At 45.1% G+C, this 16496-nt stretch overlaps 1 protein-coding gene across 4 annotated transcripts in view; it reads right to left on the reverse strand.

The window, feature by feature from the left end:
* Positions 1–16284, reverse strand: part of ESPL1 (extra spindle pole bodies like 1, separase) — a 52844-nt gene extending 36560 nt beyond the window's left edge. The window contains exons 1-12 of one of the 4 annotated variants that reach the window (XM_083169594.1): positions 16131–16284; positions 15290–15387; positions 12514–13587; positions 9148–9252; positions 7251–7374; positions 5943–6079; positions 5555–5748; positions 5220–5462; positions 4767–4911; positions 3668–3821; positions 3434–3573; positions 3206–3340 (exon numbers count right to left, since the gene is read on the reverse strand). In XM_083169594.1, coding sequence (XP_083025720.1) covers positions 3206–3340; positions 3434–3573; positions 3668–3821; positions 4767–4911; positions 5220–5462; positions 5555–5748; positions 5943–6079; positions 7251–7374; positions 9148–9252; positions 12514–13587; positions 15290–15370 — 2532 coding nt within the window. In that variant the 5' untranslated portion in view covers positions 15371–15387; positions 16131–16284. Of the gene's footprint in view, positions 1–3205; positions 3341–3433; positions 3574–3667; positions 3822–4766; positions 4912–5219; positions 5463–5554; positions 5749–5942; positions 6080–7250; positions 7375–9147; positions 9253–12513; positions 13588–15289; positions 15388–16076 lie in introns of all 4 variants that reach the window. The other 3 variants (XM_083169596.1, XM_083169593.1, XM_083169597.1) reach the window with 3 other exon arrangements.
* Positions 16285–16496: the final 212 nt, after the last annotated feature.

The following is a 16496-nucleotide window of genomic DNA, read 5'->3' on the forward strand; positions in this document are numbered from 1 at the left end:
TGAGGCACGAGGCCTCCCAAGCATGGCTGAAAAATGACAGTCTGGCTCCCACCTCGACCGGAGCTATTGGTGGAGCCCCATCGTCATGCTGCAGGTTTACTTGCAGCTGCCCCGGATGGCCGTTCTGTGTTGGCTGAAGCAGCAGGCTTCCTGAATTTACCTCGGGAGCCTCTGGCTGCATTTGAACCACCCCTGGCTTTTGGGCGGAATTTGCCGGTCCGAAAGGACTGCTGGGTGTGAGAAGAGAAAGAACGCTTGGGCGCCTGTGGGGTCGATGGCAGGAAGGTGGACTTCCCTGCTGTGGCTTTAGAGATTAACTCATCTAAATCGCTGCCAAACAACCGTTCGCCTGTGAAGGGAAGGTTTTCAACGCTCCGTTTGGAGTCAGCGTCAGCCACCCACTGCCGGAGCCAGAGGGATCTGCGACCCGATACCGCCATGGCTGAATTACGGCCGTTAATGGCTCCTAACTCTTTCTGCGCCTCACACAGAACTTTAGCGGTGTCCTGGAATATGGTGTAATTTTTCAGACACCTGCGCCACTGTCATGTCACCCAGAAGGCCTTCCTGAATCTGGGAGGCCCATGTATATATAGACTTTGCCATATAACAGCTTGCTAAAACTGGACGCTGGCACGCGCCACTAGCAGTGAAAATGGACTTAAGTGTATTTTCCACCTTTCTGTCCGTGGTGTCTTTCAGAGAGGAAGGCCCTGGTACTGGAAGCACCATCTTTTTTGCTAAACGAGACACAGAGGAATCCACCTCAGGTGGCTCCTCCCACACTTTCCGTCCCGCAGGATCAAATGGAAACGTGGTTGTAAATTTCTTAGTAACTTTAAACCTCATTTCTGGGTTTTTCCACGCTGACTTAAACGTAGTCTCCAAGTCAGTCTGCTCAGGGAAACAACCTGCTGTTTTTTCTGAGTGGCAAAGAAGGAATCCCCTTCAGAGGACTCAGCTAAGGGAAGGTCAAGCACCTCCCTGATTGCCATAATTAATGGCTCTGTGCCATCTGTGTAGTGACTGTGAAGCATCCGTCTCCTCAGCCCCCTTGTCAGCTTCGTCATCCCCATCCTCCCCCCCGTCCTCTGCACCAGACTCAGGGGTTTGGGAGGGTGCACTTCTCTTACGAGATACCCCAGGAGTAGGAGTCATTATATCAACTCTGGCAGAGAGGATAGCAAGCTCCCTCTGCACTCTCTGGGTCTGTGCCGCGGTAGTAGCTAACTGTGATGTTACAGTTTCTAGCATGGATTTCATCCCTGCTGCCCAGGCAGGCTCCTGTGAGCTGTCCTGTGTGCTACTTTGCTGTCCAGTAAGCTTTGGGGGAACCCCACTACTTTGAGGGGACATGCATGGCCCACAAGTAATTTGTGAGGAAGAAGCTGGCAAACTTATCACTGCACACCATAAATGTAAGTTTCCTCACCATTGTGACAAACAAACAATCTCCCCTCACACACAGAGCAAACACAGTGGATATGCAGTGTGATTAAGACACAGATAATTACTATGTGTAGTACTATCTGTCCAGTCTATAGCTTAACAAGCTAGTGGGGTAGTGTACAGAGGGTAATGGAGGGGACCAATACACCAAACAACCCGAACTCTCCAATTGTAAGAGCTGGTATGCAGTACAATATAACAGTACTTTCAGTGTATGCAGGCAAGTGCACAAGTACACAAGCGCTGAAAACCTGATGCTGTCTCTGCTAGCAGATTCCCTCTGTTCCACACCGCTGAGGAGTGCCTGGAGCAGTACAATGGCGTTTCCAGCAGCCAGGGAAGAAGCAGGAAGCAGGTTTTGGCGCCCTCACAGAGCTATGGTCCCGCTCTGGGTAAGCTCCGCCCAACGTAATGGCGCCGGAGCTTACCTGCATTTTTATACTGAGAAACCCGTGGTAAGCTGCCCTGGACAGTACAGGAGGCAGTACCCTGTCCCAGTGTAAGCGGGGGGTTGCGCGGTCCCTGTGCAGGGCACCGCCGATACCATCTTGCCGCACAGTAATCCGGGGGCCCCACGGTGGGGGACCCCGGGGTAGTACTCACCACACGACGTCTTCAGACTGGACTAGGGGTGTGCATGCTGCAGCGCAATGCCCGCGGTAACATCACCCACGCAGGACAGTGGTCCTGTGGCAGGGGCTGCTCGGTACCATGAAGTGGCCTGCAGCTGCACCCTTTCCCCAGTCTCCCACGACGCAGGACTGCTGTTGAATCCAAAACAGCAGTCCCAAAATAATAAAGAAATTAAACAGAAGACAAAACTCTCTGGAGCTCTTCCTGATGCATGCTTCTCCTGAGGCGCATTTTCTTAACTGGCTAGATGGGAGGGGAGGAGCCAGTACACCCTGTATAAAAGTTTATATGTGCCTGTCTCCTACGGAAACCCTCTTTTCCCCATCGTTATGAACGACTTCCCTGTATCCCATAAGAATGTATATATATCATACATGCAGATATCGAAGTATATGACCAAAAAGGGATGCGGTCATTTGGTCTACTGCATTATGGTCGACAGTCATTAGGTCGAATCCATTAGGTCGACATGCTAAAAGGTCGACATGACTCTAGGTCGACATGGGAAAAGGTCGACATGATTCTAGTTCGAAAGGTCATTAGTTCGACATTGTCTATGTCGACATTCACAAGGTCGACATGGAGTTTTTCACTGTTTTTTGAGCCGACATGTGCTGACAGGCGGTATTTCATTCCCTACCATCCACTAGGGCGTGGTGGGAGAATAAAATAGTGTGCCGAGCGTAGCGAGGCACCGTGCCCGACGCATAGCGAGCGCAGCGAGCGATGCGAGGGGATGCAGTGCACTTTAAACTGTGTCCATGTCGACTGTGTTGACATTCAGGTAAAAAAACAGTGAAAAACCCAATGTCGACCTTGTGAAAGTCGACATAGACAATGTCGAACTAATGACCTTGTCGAACTAATGACCTTTCGACCTAGAATCATGTCGACCTTTTCCCATGTCGACCTAGAAACATGTCGACCTAATGGATTCGACCTAATGACTTTCGACCATAATGCAATAGACCAAATGATCCCAACCCACCAAAAATACATTCAAAAGACAACACAAACATAGTAGAGTATTTGAAGTTAATATATTCACGCAATTTTTTATTTTTTTTTTAAACGAAGCCTCTTACAAAGAATGATTCATTTATTTATGAAGCAGGAGACTTACCTGAGCATATTTAGGACTCTCAAGATAAAACAGAAGTTTGGTTAAATGACACAGAGCTCCAGCTTCCCGAATGTGATCTCCCAGAGATCTGCACAGTTGTCTCACCAGTAAGAAGCTTTGTACAGCCTGCAAAGGCTACAGGAAAAAAAAATTAAAATCATATACTGCCATAAGTGGTGGTCAGATCAGAAGTCTTTTCCAGTAAAGAAAATGTAGTTGCAGAATTACCTTTCCCATTAGCCTGAACAAAGATCCAAGCAGATGCAATGAGAACACAGTCTGTTCAGTGCTGTGGAGTAATGGAATCTCAAAGCCTGAAAGGAGACCTTTCCACAGGTCCAATGCTTCATCCAGGCCTTTCATAGGTCCTGATACAGAACAAATGTCATCTAACTCAGTAGAACAGGAGTAACAATGTATAGATAACATTTTTGTTGGAACAACCAAGCAAAATTTGTTTACCTGCCTCCCCGGCTAATGTAAAACAGATGCCATCCCGGGCAGACTGGTCATCATGAAGTTTGTCTTCATAGTTTAGGTCATTGGGTTCGTACTCGACACCAGTGAACTGGCGCTGACTGTCCAGCTTTTCTTTCCTTTGTTGCTCTGCCAAAACCTATAAAGTTCAACAAACAAGATAGATATAGCACTAATCCCCCAGCTCTATTCTGTCAGACTGGCCAATAGAGAACTGGGGAGATGCCAGTTATGCCACACGGTCCATGAACTGTCTAATACACCTAGATAACATTTCTAAATTGGGTGTGACAAATATTTCCCGGGTTATTGCACATGAATACTCAACAACCCAGGAAATTGGTCAGTGTGAAAGGGTCCATCGCGTGTCCAGGGACATTGTGAACGGGGAACCTGGGTCGGTGCGAACCGGGTCCCATACACTGTACTGTAAAGACGCCGCTGGGAGATGCTGTCATCTCCTAGTGCCTCCCCGGCCCCGCCTCCCTATGAAGTTACCCGCCCAGCTATATGCCGGGTCGGGTGAGTAATCTGAAAGCGCTGGCTAGCTGGGTCCAAAATCCCGGGTGCGACACTGCTTGCCAATGCGAATAGGGAAAACTGTAGAAGTCTGGAATGATTCAAAGGGAGGGGGATCTATGAAGGGCTGCACTCTTAGGGGATAATTTACTAAAGCTTCTAAAAATGGAGAGGTGATGTTGCCCATAGCAACGAGATTCTTTTTTTAAATATTTAGATTCAATAAGTCCCCTCCCTTATATAATTCTATGAGAGAGCAGCACTCTATCCTTAGAGGGAACAGCAGCCACAACGCACACACACAAAAAACAACAACAATTCTTAATACTAATTCAAATTACGCCACACATAACCTGCCACATCTTTCATATGACTAACTTGCATTTATGGTTTAATTGCTATTTAATTAAGTATGCGCACTTTTACATAACAAAAAAAAAAAAGGTTAGTTATTTTTTTAACTGCTAATATTTCAAACGAATAATTAACTAGCACATTCTTATACAGAAAATATGGAGGCGACTCCCGACACGGCAGTGTGCATGGACCGTATCCATTTATTTACCTCCCGCATGTTGCCTTCCAGAGTGCAGATATACTGCCATAGCAGCGCCTGTGCTTTGATATCCAGCAAACGCTCTGGGTTTTCTGAATCTTGTGAAGCAGACTCCAGAAGTCGAAGGCAATCCTGCACAGCATCCAGAGCAGTGCTAGAACACACACAAGACACAAATCACGGGATATTCTCTAACGTTCCAAGAAGACGTTTATTGCACCTTACAGAAGGAAAGGGTCACTTTAATGATATCTTTCTAACTTAATTAAGACTTTCGCCAGTTGTTTTGTCCACTGACACCAAAGCAGTCACCCTTCATTCTTAATCATTACATTCTCTAATGTTTTATGTAGTTTTGTAATATGCCCCATCTTGCAGTTTTGCCTGGTTGACATGCCACAAAATAACAAGCTTTAACCTATTTGCTTCTAGTGTCCTTTATTGTGTACAGGGTCACATTACCATTCTGTTTGTCCGGAGTAGTCATGATAGCATAGAACCTGGGCAAGCTCAAGAAGGTAAGGTGGACGGTAATGGCTTAAGCTACTGTCTTCAGAACACAGCTCAAGGAGATCACAGATGGTGTTGTAACGCTCTTGCCCCGTGTCCCCATGGACAGACTTGTACCCTTTTAACTCCTCTGCTAGAAGAGAGACCATTAACTCGGGATCCATTGGGTTATCAGCAAGGCCATCCTTAAGAGTACTGTGGGGGACAGCATTTGAGACAATGTTATATCAGTTGTTCGGTATAAAGAACGCTAGATAGAGATAGGATATAGAAGACCTCCAACTCACTGAAGTCTCAGATCTTCATCTCCGTTCTTTGCACCATCAAGTTTAAGTCTGACCCATAAGGCTACTGGCTCAGCCATTTGAGAAGAGACTTGAATACGTAAAGCTCGTAACCAAAGCGCTACAGCAGCGAGGCCAAGAGCGGTGTAACCGGCCTTCCGGCAACTCTCCACGTGCAGCTTGAAACATCGATGTAGCTGGGAAAGAAAAGGCAAAGATTTATCGATTTACTAAAAAAATAATAGCAGCTTTCACTATTCTGTACAGCTCTTACTAGCACCATTTGGGAAAATGTACTATTTTGTATAAAGGTATTCCATGACGGAGAATTATAAAAGGACAGCAATATTTACATTTGTGATCTTATAATATACAGGAAAACAGAGATTACCCTTTCCACTGCCAAATCTGGGTTCCCTCCTGGTCCTGCCATTGCAAGTTGCTCACAAAGAGGAGATACCAGATCAGTTGCTTCTTTATATTTCTTCTGGTTATAGAACCAGTAAGACAGGTTATGCACACAAGATGCTGTCAAAACACAAAATACACATTGCTTTACCAATCAAGCCAAAATATAGAGACCTACTTAGTGTTCCTTCCAGGAACCAGGGTGGGCAGGGCGCTGCTGCACGGGGGCAGCGTCAAGGGGGGCGGTCCGGGCCTGCCGACGTTACTGTTCTGGGCGGGCCCTGGCCGCCGACGTCACAAAAGGGGCATGCCCGGGCCGTGATGAAAAGGGGCGGGCCTGGCCGCTATCATCAAGAAAAGGGGCGGACCCGGACGTCATCGTCACTGAAGGGGGCGGGCCCAGCCGGACCGAAGACTCTCCGCTGCTGGGGAAGCTCCGCGCACCGCAATATACTGCGGCGCCGGGCTTCCCCGGTATCACGATAACAGGAGGAGGCAGGCTGTTTTAGCGGGGAGCTGCCAGAGGGGCAGGGCGCAGCGCCCCGCTAAAACAGCCTAGCGGGAACACTACTACTCATATGAACCAGCTATCTGGTGCATCTATTTTATTTATTAACAGTTATTTTTATAGCTCACACATAGGAGGTTATTCTGATCACCACACTCCCCTGTGTGTTCGTGCAGGGGAGCGATGAGCGACAGCACATACGCATAAACTTTTATGCGCATGTGCAGCTGCATTGTGCAAGCGGGCGCAGCAAAATATTCATTCACTGCTCCGTTCGCACCGAGCAGTGGGAAAGTCCAGCATTTCATTTGCATCCCCGCTGGGCGCCCACAACGAGGGTGCGGGCAGCTGACGTCAGCTGCCCGTGCCTGCTTCCTGTACAGGGTGCCCGCAGATTTAAGACTCCAGAGAGTTGTCGTACATCTGCGAGGGCCTGCAAAATCATTCGATGGTCAACGTTTTGCAGATTTGCGTGTCAACCAGAATGACCCCCATATTCTACATCCCTATACAGAGAATATTTTTCCACTTACATCAGTCCCTACCCCCAGTGGAGCTTACAGTCTATTTTTTGGGGAGACAATTAACCTACAAGTATTTTGGGGGATTGTGGGAGGAGTAACCGCAGGAAACCCACTCAAGCATGTGGAAAATATACAAACTCCACTGTAGGGAATACCAATATCCATAGCAATAGATTCCCTCATCCATTCCTATGATATCAAGGCTTCCAAAGTAACCGGATATATAATAAAACCAATGAAGAAGTAGTAGATTTAACACCTGTTACGTTTAAAAACTCAACAGCATCTTGAGCAGGAAGACCCTGTACGGAGATCAGCATTCGGGACACTGCCTCTTTGCAGGCTCCCAGCAGTAACTGCAACTCCTCACTCTGCATGTCCTGCTAAGAAGAAAGTTAGATGTAGGCGTTAGTAAAGCGCTGAGATCGAAGGCAATGCTGGGTACACGCTGAACAATATATTACATCAGAAGAAAGGTCTGTAAACTACATAATTCCCCCAGACATATCACCACCCCTGGTGCATAGGCAATACCAATATTTCTTGCAGATTTTAGATTAGTACATAACAAATGGGTGGGCAAAGGTAATGTATGGCCAGACATACTTTGGCATATAACACGCTGTAGCCCCCGTTGCGCAATGAAAGACTTAATTATACTCCCTTTTCCTGTGCCTAAAATCAGGGGATTATAGCACAGAACCCAACTGATTCTGCGTAAAATATGGATCCAATGGGTTTTCCCAGCATCTTATTTTGAAGTTTGCTTGCAGACTTTCCCTCGTGAAAAAGTGCAACAAGGCGGCTTACCGGTAAGTATATTTGCTTAGCAGATGCGGCTGCTCAGTTTTTGGACCAGTCATGTGTGTACCCAGCCGAAGATAACCTATCTTGTCTGAGCTTTTAAACCCTTTGGGCATATTATCTTCATTCTTCCTATATATAGGACAGAGTAACTGCCAGATATAACACAGCCATCACGGAGTAATCCCCGGCTGGATACACCTATATTCGGTCAACATACATTGGGTCGACACCTAATAAAAATGGTGTTTTTTTTTTTTAAGCGGTTTTTCATAACCTACCATCCACTAGGGTGTGGAGGGAGAATAAAATAACGTGCCAAGCGTAATCATAGTGAGTGTAACAAACCATGCAACGGGACACGGTACACTTGCAGGTATGTAGTGTTCATGTTGATGTAAGTCGCCAGACACCAAAATAATTGGTACTTGTAACTTATCTGGGCGCCCGATGTTGAAATTGTATGCCAGTACCCTAAGCATGCGATTTGACGCGATTTCCCTTGAAGAGAAAATTGCGTTGCATTGTATGCTATTGTATTGCATGCGATGAGATTTGATGCGATTTTAATATGTACAGGCACCCAGATGCCTGTTTCATATGTGAAATGGCCCCCCAGACCCCATTTTTAATTGTATACCCACCCTGATGGCTAAATGACCCCCATTGTTAAAGCCACCCCACTATCAACGCCAACCCGAAGCGTGGCGAGGGCAGCGAGCCCGCGAGGGGTGGCGGTACGCGTCCTCCGACCTTTTCATACCCCCACTATCCACGTCGGCGTGGAGTTGATTTTATATAGTGTGGAGAGCGCAGCGAGCCACCGTGCCCGAAGCGTGGCGAGCCCCGCGAGGGGACGTGGATACCTTCACAGCTATACGCATCCCCTTGCGGGCTTCACAGGTATCAGCGTGCGCTCGCCACGCTTCGGGCTCGGTGGCTCGCTGCGCTCGCCACACTATATAAAATCAACTCCACGCCAACGTGGATAGTGGGGGTATGAAAAGGTCAGAGGACGCGTACCGCCGCCGCTCGCCACGCTTCGGGTTGGCGTTGATAGTGGGGTGGCGTTAACAATGGGGGGCATACAATTAAAAATGGGGTCTGGGGGGCAATTTCGGGCGCCCAGATAAGTCACAAGTACCAAATAATTATATATCATTTTTTTTTCTTTTAACCATGTTGACCTTTTCTCATGTCGACCTTTAATTGCCTGTCAACTTAATGTATGTCGACTTACATTGTGTCTGCCCAATGACCTATACCCTCACCGGCAATTAATCCCCATCCCTTTACATGGGAAAGACTGACTCCATATGGTGGGAAGTTTGAAGTGTTCTGATGGAAGATACCTTGCTGATCTGGAGGAAGGAACACGCAACATTAGAAAATTGCTGGAGTCCACAAAACTGCTGCTGTTTCAAGGTCCGAAGTTGTCGAGTCCCATCTTTAGGAACCTGACAGAAAATATGGAAATGCAGTTTGTACATTACACATAAACAATGTTAAATGCCCATTTAGATGACTTTTTAATAAAGCTCCTCCTAGAACCATCATTTATATGGGATTTGTGACTGAACACAGACACAATACAACATAGCGATGAATGTTACATGTGTTCTTCCATTAAATCATTTGTAATGAATCCAACAGAAGACACAGTTGCCGTGGCGCTCCTCCAGGGCACTAGCAAATTATATACATACATGTAGCTCCGTCCTCCTCAGAACCTCACACTGCAAAAAGCTAGATCAGAAATAAGTCATCTCTGAAATACCAAAATAAAACTTTACGCAATAAGAATTTTCTAACTCCAAAAATAAATGTGATCAGCTCCTAAACCCCCTAAATATTAGCCGGGACGCGGCTATACAGTATACATTAAAGAGTGATTTTTGGAACTTTCTTACTCCCAACTTTTGTTTACTGTAAACTTTAATAAGGATTTTTATTGCTAATTAAATATTCATTTATCATCATTGATATCAGCCATTGTTCAAATTGTGCAATTTAGCTTTGCTAATCTTTCCTTATATTTTATTGTTATCGACATTTTTTTTGATGGTTATATAATACATTTGTTTATTTTAGACAGATAAGCGGCACTCCCACTTTTCATAAATAACTAGTCACCAGTCAAGGTACAGGTTAAAGCGACATTTTGGATTTTACTCGGGAGCACACATCACCGGGCCATGCACACTGGACGGCTTTGAGCTGAAAGCCGCTCAAACTTTTTGTTTTGAGCGGCTTTCGGGCCTATTTCAGTGTGTATAGGCCTTTAAGCTTGTGTCAACCTTCTGTCAATGTCAACATATGGTCAACCATTTTCAGGTGTCGACGCCCTATACCATAATCAATGCAATCTACCATGAACTGGAGCCAGTGTCTGAAGAGAGTCCTTATGGGCGGTTTTACACAGAGTAGCAGCAAAAAAAAAAAAAAACTGTTCCGTAGGAGCACCTCCATACAAGTCCAAGCAGACAAAGAAAGACACTGCAAACTGTATTACAGAGCTCTCCTCACGTTTAACTGAGCTACCTACAAAGGAAAAGCAATTAGGACCTCTATACGCTAGACCAGAGGTTCACAAACATTTTTGAATCGCAACTTTCAATGGTGAGGCAGCAGGACATTTGTGAGTGTCTGAAATTTGGGGGCATGGCCTTCAAATAGCACCACCATTTTACCGCTGCTGCCTGCAGGAATAGATGGTGTGCTGCACAACGTCTATTCAGCGCTTCCCAGCGGGTGGTAACGGGGACTACCAACCCACAGACACTGCTGGCCCTGGCCGGTATTTGGGAGAGTCGCCAAAAAGTGGGACTTTCCCGCGGAAAGCTAGGAGGTATGTATATCAAATCTAGGTCTTCATTTTTTCCTTGAAACGTCACCATACAGTCTCAGTTAAAAACAAAATAGAAAAAAACATTAAGATGCAGCCTATCAATTCACTGGGTGGAACAGGGCACCACAGCCGGCCCATTTTCTAAAGAAAGAAATGTGCTCTCTTCAGTGACCAGCGCTTAGCAAGACAAATTCCCCAAATTAACACATTACTGTCTAGACTAGGGAGAAGATAGACTGCATAAATATAGTGTTCCTCTGCATTATGTAACCAAGAGGTGCATCCATTTTTGCCATGAAGTAAGAATTAATGAGATTGGGAATGGTGCTGTGCAGTACACAAAACAAAAAGCGAAAAGTGCATCCAACATCAGCTTTTTGTAATGTGCTAGGTCTCCTAGATATTGAATTATACTGAACATGCGCACCAGCTCCACCAGTTTCAGAAATGGGGAGAGGAAGGCAAAAAGTGTGCCAAAGCATACGCCATCTGTATGTTGCAGATATGCCCGCAAACACTATTGGTAGTCTAGCAAGAACATCTTTTCTCGTTACACAAAATTCCTACAATGTAACTTCTACAATGGATATCTATACATTTGTATACATCGTAAGAAGGTTGAAACTTTCAATTTCTATTAACAGACCTTCCAAAAGAAAAAAAGTGTGAATGATGCAAAAGATAAAGATACATATTTAATGTGCGAGCTTTGAGTAACGCAGTGTTTCCCAACGCCAGTCCTCATGGGTCCCTAACAGAGCGTGTTTTACAACTACTCCTTATCACAGGATTTTTCAACCACTGTGCCGTGGCACACTAGTGTGCTTTGTGCTGTTCTCAAGTGTGCCCCCAGATCTAGCGATGCCCAAATCAGTTTGCAGCCACCACCAGTTCAACTGTTATTTACTGGACTCTTCTTTCATGCCAATGGGGCAGATGTATTAAGCTTTGACCAGAGATAAATGTAAAGGTGATAAGGAGAGATAAATGCCCAGCCAATCACCTGCTAACTGACACGTTACAGCCTGTGTTTGAAAAAAAGTCAGTAAGGAGCTGATTGGCTGGATGTTTATCTCTCCTTATCACCCTTGCATTTATCTCTTGTTAAGGCTTAATACATCTGCCCCAATGTATTTTATTTTTATTACCTGTGGGGATCAGTGTGATTGTTTTTTTTTATATGGGGGCCAATAGGGTTGATTTTTTCCCTGTAGGTGCCAATGTGTTTTGCCCTGTGGGGATCTCATGGTGTGCCTTGGCAATTTTAAAATCTTATTTAGTGTGCCGTAAGGTAAAAAGGTTGAAAATCACTGCCTTATCAGAACTGAAATTAGCATCACCTGCGGACTTTTTCAAATATATCAGTCAGTGATTAATACACCTGTGCACCAACTAACTGGGGTATTCAATGCTGTGGGCGAGCGGCGACAGCGAGCAGAGCTTCCTGCTCGCTGTCACCATTCACCCTGTCAGTATTCAACACAGCCCCCTCATACGCCAATTCCCCCTCGCTCCATTTTTTGAGCGAGGGGGAATTGGCGTATGCGGCTCCTGAACCAGTGAGACTCGCGGCTAAATACAGAGAGTTTTCTGCATTAGCCGCGGGTCTCGCCATTTTGGAGAATTCTCACCGTCCTGTGACGGCGAGGATTTCCCCAGAACATTGAATAGGGTGAGCGGCCGGCACGGGGGTTAAACAGCGAGGATTGCTGGTTTTCTGCAATCCTCGCTGTTTAACTCCCTCGCCGGCCGCATTGAATACCTGCCTAAAAGTTAACCACACAGTGGTGGTGATCCCTTGTGGACTGGAATTGGGAAACCCCAGCATTATGGCTGAGAATTTATAAGTCAATAAAAAAATAACACATACCACAGAGACTTGCTTCTCCAGAAGTGCGAAATGCCTCTCCAGGAACTTTGCCAGGCTAAGGACCTCACTTGTCTCCAGCGTTCCAGGAGTCACAGCCTGTTTGAAGTGGCCATCTAAGCAGCACACTGTAAACTGACAGCATTCGCTCAGAGCCTGACACAACCATCCATTCCCAGACGAACTGGAGCCATCAATAGTCTCTACCAGCACCTCCAAGTGTTTACCAATTCCACACGACTTCTTCAACTCATAAATATCTATGGCAGAGCTTAAAAGCACAAGTCCGGATTGGCAGCACCTACCGGTCTTCTTCAAGCAGACAGAAGCTTGTTGGATGGCATCTCTGCACTGCTGGAGGCAGTTACTTTTACAGAGTACACGAACAATCTCTAACGTCAGTTCCACTAGACACAAAGTCCACGGATGAGTCCATTTCGCATGCTCTTTTAAAGGTTTTAACAATAGATCCTCAACACTTTGGCTAAGAAAGCATGCATCACCTCGACTACATTTTTTTCCTTTGGTGTCAAAGGCCAAAATTGCATACTTGGCATGTCGAGATATCGTAATTGTAGAGTCTACATCTGAAGTGGACCGTTCCACCAACATGAGGAATCTCAGTGCATGAAGTCTAAGGGACAGTATCTCCTTGTTATGATAGCATGGACTCAGCTTCTGTTCTTGTTCCCCAGCTGCTTTCCACAGTAACTGAAAACTGCTTTTAGCTACCGCAGAGAAGTCGCCCTCGTTCTGTTGGTCTGACGGGCAATTACTGAGGTAGGAGTAGAGGAGATCTGACAGCTGAATGAAGGCCTCATTTGACGATTCCCGCGCAGAAACATTTTTCAGGAGATGAAATAAAATTTTCTCCAGGTAGAAGGGTGTGCGCGGGGTGCTGGATATAGAAAAGCCATGACTTGCAAGCTCTGCCAAGTGCACCAAGCTATGCAAGTGCTGTCCATTACAAGATGCAGCCCAGTGGTTACAGGCACGAAGCACGCGGTCACAAACAACACGCTGATCTGTCAGCTGATCAGGTTGGGATGGGTCACAGGGACCATCTGACAGACATGTCTGAAATGCAGGAAAATGATTGGATCAGTAACCATATAAATAAAAGTAGAATACACATATTAGGAGTCAAATTCAAGTAACCGCAAGCATTGGGGGGAATGAATTCTGGTGTGATATGTTAAATCAGAAATGGATTTGCCAGGTGTGAGCAGGTATCCGCTTACTGTAATTGCTGTGTTATATACACACCTAAAGAGTAAATGACTTATCCAAAAAGCGAAGAAAGTTAGAATGTGGAATGAGTGACATTGCCAGACCGAATGACTAGTAAACCTCATACACAAGGTACTTCATATATAAGGGCTATTAAAAAGGACAAAAGCCAAAGAGGAACATTATTGTTTGAGACGACAAGAATGTAAATGCTGACACCTGACATGGATTAATTGACATCTAATGGCATATTCTCTACACTATTTGATCAATTAGATTTTTTTAATTCTTAAAGTAAAAATGCCTAAACCACAAATATACATAAAATAAAAAAAAACTGAAATATTTACAAGCAAGAAATAAATGTCAGTTATAAAAAGGTCAAATTATAGAAAAAATTAAATTTCTATAAAAAGGTGAAAGGGTCACACACTTCCAGAAACCAGATGGACATTTGCACTTTGATTCCACCACCAATTTTGCATGCATCACTACACAGCACTATTGGATGAAGCTAACTCTCACACGCTGCCTCTATTCCCCTCCCATATCTTACTAGTGTTCACACTAGGCTGTTTTAGCTAGAACAGCCTGTTTCCTGTCCTCGCCGGTGCGCACGGGGAAGCCCATCGCCGCTGTATATGCCCGGCCCGCCCCCTTTGGTGACTGCAGCAAGGCCCGGTCCGCCCCTTTTATACTGCCCCCTGCAGCACCTCCCTGCCCAGTTCCTAGAAGGAACACTACTTACAGAACACCAACACAATCACAGAAGCTGCATGACAGATGGATTACCACAATACTGTACACGGTGCTGCTGTAAACAAACATTCTGATGAACCAATTGGACACAACATGAACTAGCTCAGTCTCCCATTAGAAGCTATGCCCAGAACTACCAGTTAAGCGGTTATGGGTCAAGCAACTTTATGTTAACATGCATTGGGTCGACAGGACTTAGGCCAACACAAGCATTAGGTTGACAATGGCAAGGTCAACAGTTTTCCACATTTTTTTGTCCAGAACGTCGACATGGACATGTTGAAGTGTACCGATGCGCTCGGCACAATATCTTATTGTCCCACAATGCCATAGTGGATGGTAGGGCATGAAATACAGCCTGTCGGCACAGATAAACGTGAAAAACTCATGTCAACCTTTTGACTGTTGACTTAATCTTGTGTCAACCTTAAGTGGTCGACCTATTAACCGTATCCCAGTTAAATAACTTAACTTCATCCTACTTTTTCAAACTTGCACCACCCCATCACAAAATAACCACGGGGCCTCTGTATACACCAACGTAATACCACGACTTGTCCAGTAATTGTTCAGTTTGAATCTCCTGGAGTTAAACCACCAAAATCCTTATGAAGAGTTTATCAGAATATAGTGCAGACTCCAATCAATGAAACATAGTGTGTACTTCTTATGAGGGCAGCATTGCTATTAAAAACATCCCAATGCACCACGCATTAATCGTGGTCTGTTATCAATGACTTATACATACATTGCTATAGACAGACACATAACATTTTTACACAGCCTTCACCTTGAGGTCAGTTTGCAGTTTCTGCACGGCCTCTAATGAGGAGGTCAGCTTTATAAAATCTGCTGCCTTTAATGCCTTCATTTTCTTGTAAAGCGCTTCTGTAAGAAAGTAAAAGCATGTAAATTGAAAGACAGAACAGTATTATACATTACAGTATACATTCTAAATAATGAATTTTTTTTATTTTTTTTTTAAATCAAGAAATTAAACACGCACACTAGCAATCAAAACATCAATGACATTATATTACATTGAATGCATTAATTTACAATGATGTGCTTGCCGGATACTTTACAAGTATCTATACATGTCTCTGTAAATCAAAGTGAACAATTTAACTACAAACTAAAGCTGGAGGAGATTCTGATCTGCTAACGACTCTCAGAATCAGCTTTATTGGTCAATTATACTAGAAAATTAGATTTGGATTGTTGTGCAACAGCCAGGGTGGGAACAAGTAAAACACTGACAGTACAGATATAAAATCACACGTACAGATATGCACTAAATGTATCCTGATGAGGAACACTGGCATGGGGAACATATACAATCCATTGACAAGTTAATTTATTTTTACATATTGAAACACTCTGCAAGTGCACTGTACGCAGGTTATACAGGCACATAGGATTCTATGTACTGAAGTCTTGGAGATAACTACAAGCCAGCTGCTGTTATTTTTCAAAAACTGCCTGTAACATGGCAGCTAGGGGCTGGTGCTGTCGCTCTCTCCAAGGCTGAGCAAAGAGAAAAAAAACCTTAATGCAATAACTAGTGCGTTACATACACAAAGCGATCGTATGTCCCCGCCGTCTATAAAGGGGCTGTCGGTTCAGCGTACCGGTGTTGGGTTCCCAGTCTCTGCTCGGAGGGCAATATGTCCGCTCTCCGTCTCTAACGCCTGCACCGGTTTCAAACCTCGCGCCACAGCCAATCCGCTTTACCACTCGCCTGTCAGCCGCGTGACGTCACCTAATGCGCCGCTCCCTCGGCATGCCGGGAGTTGTAGTTTTAGCGCTCGGGCCCTCGGTTGTTGATGTTGACTGATTGGTTGGTTTGGAATAGACTGTAGCGCCGCACTCTGGTCGGGAGTTGTATTAGTTATGGGTGTTCCTAGAGAATTCACATTCTTAATAAAATTATTTTATTTTTATATGAACAATTCTTTTTCACATAGGATCCAGACAAATACTTTAGCCTGTTTGTG

Source organism: Crinia signifera, chromosome 2, assembly GCF_055691185.1.
Source record: "Crinia signifera chromosome 2, ASM5569118v1, whole genome shotgun sequence".
NCBI classification, from domain to species: Eukaryota; Metazoa; Chordata; class Amphibia; order Anura; family Myobatrachidae; genus Crinia; species Crinia signifera.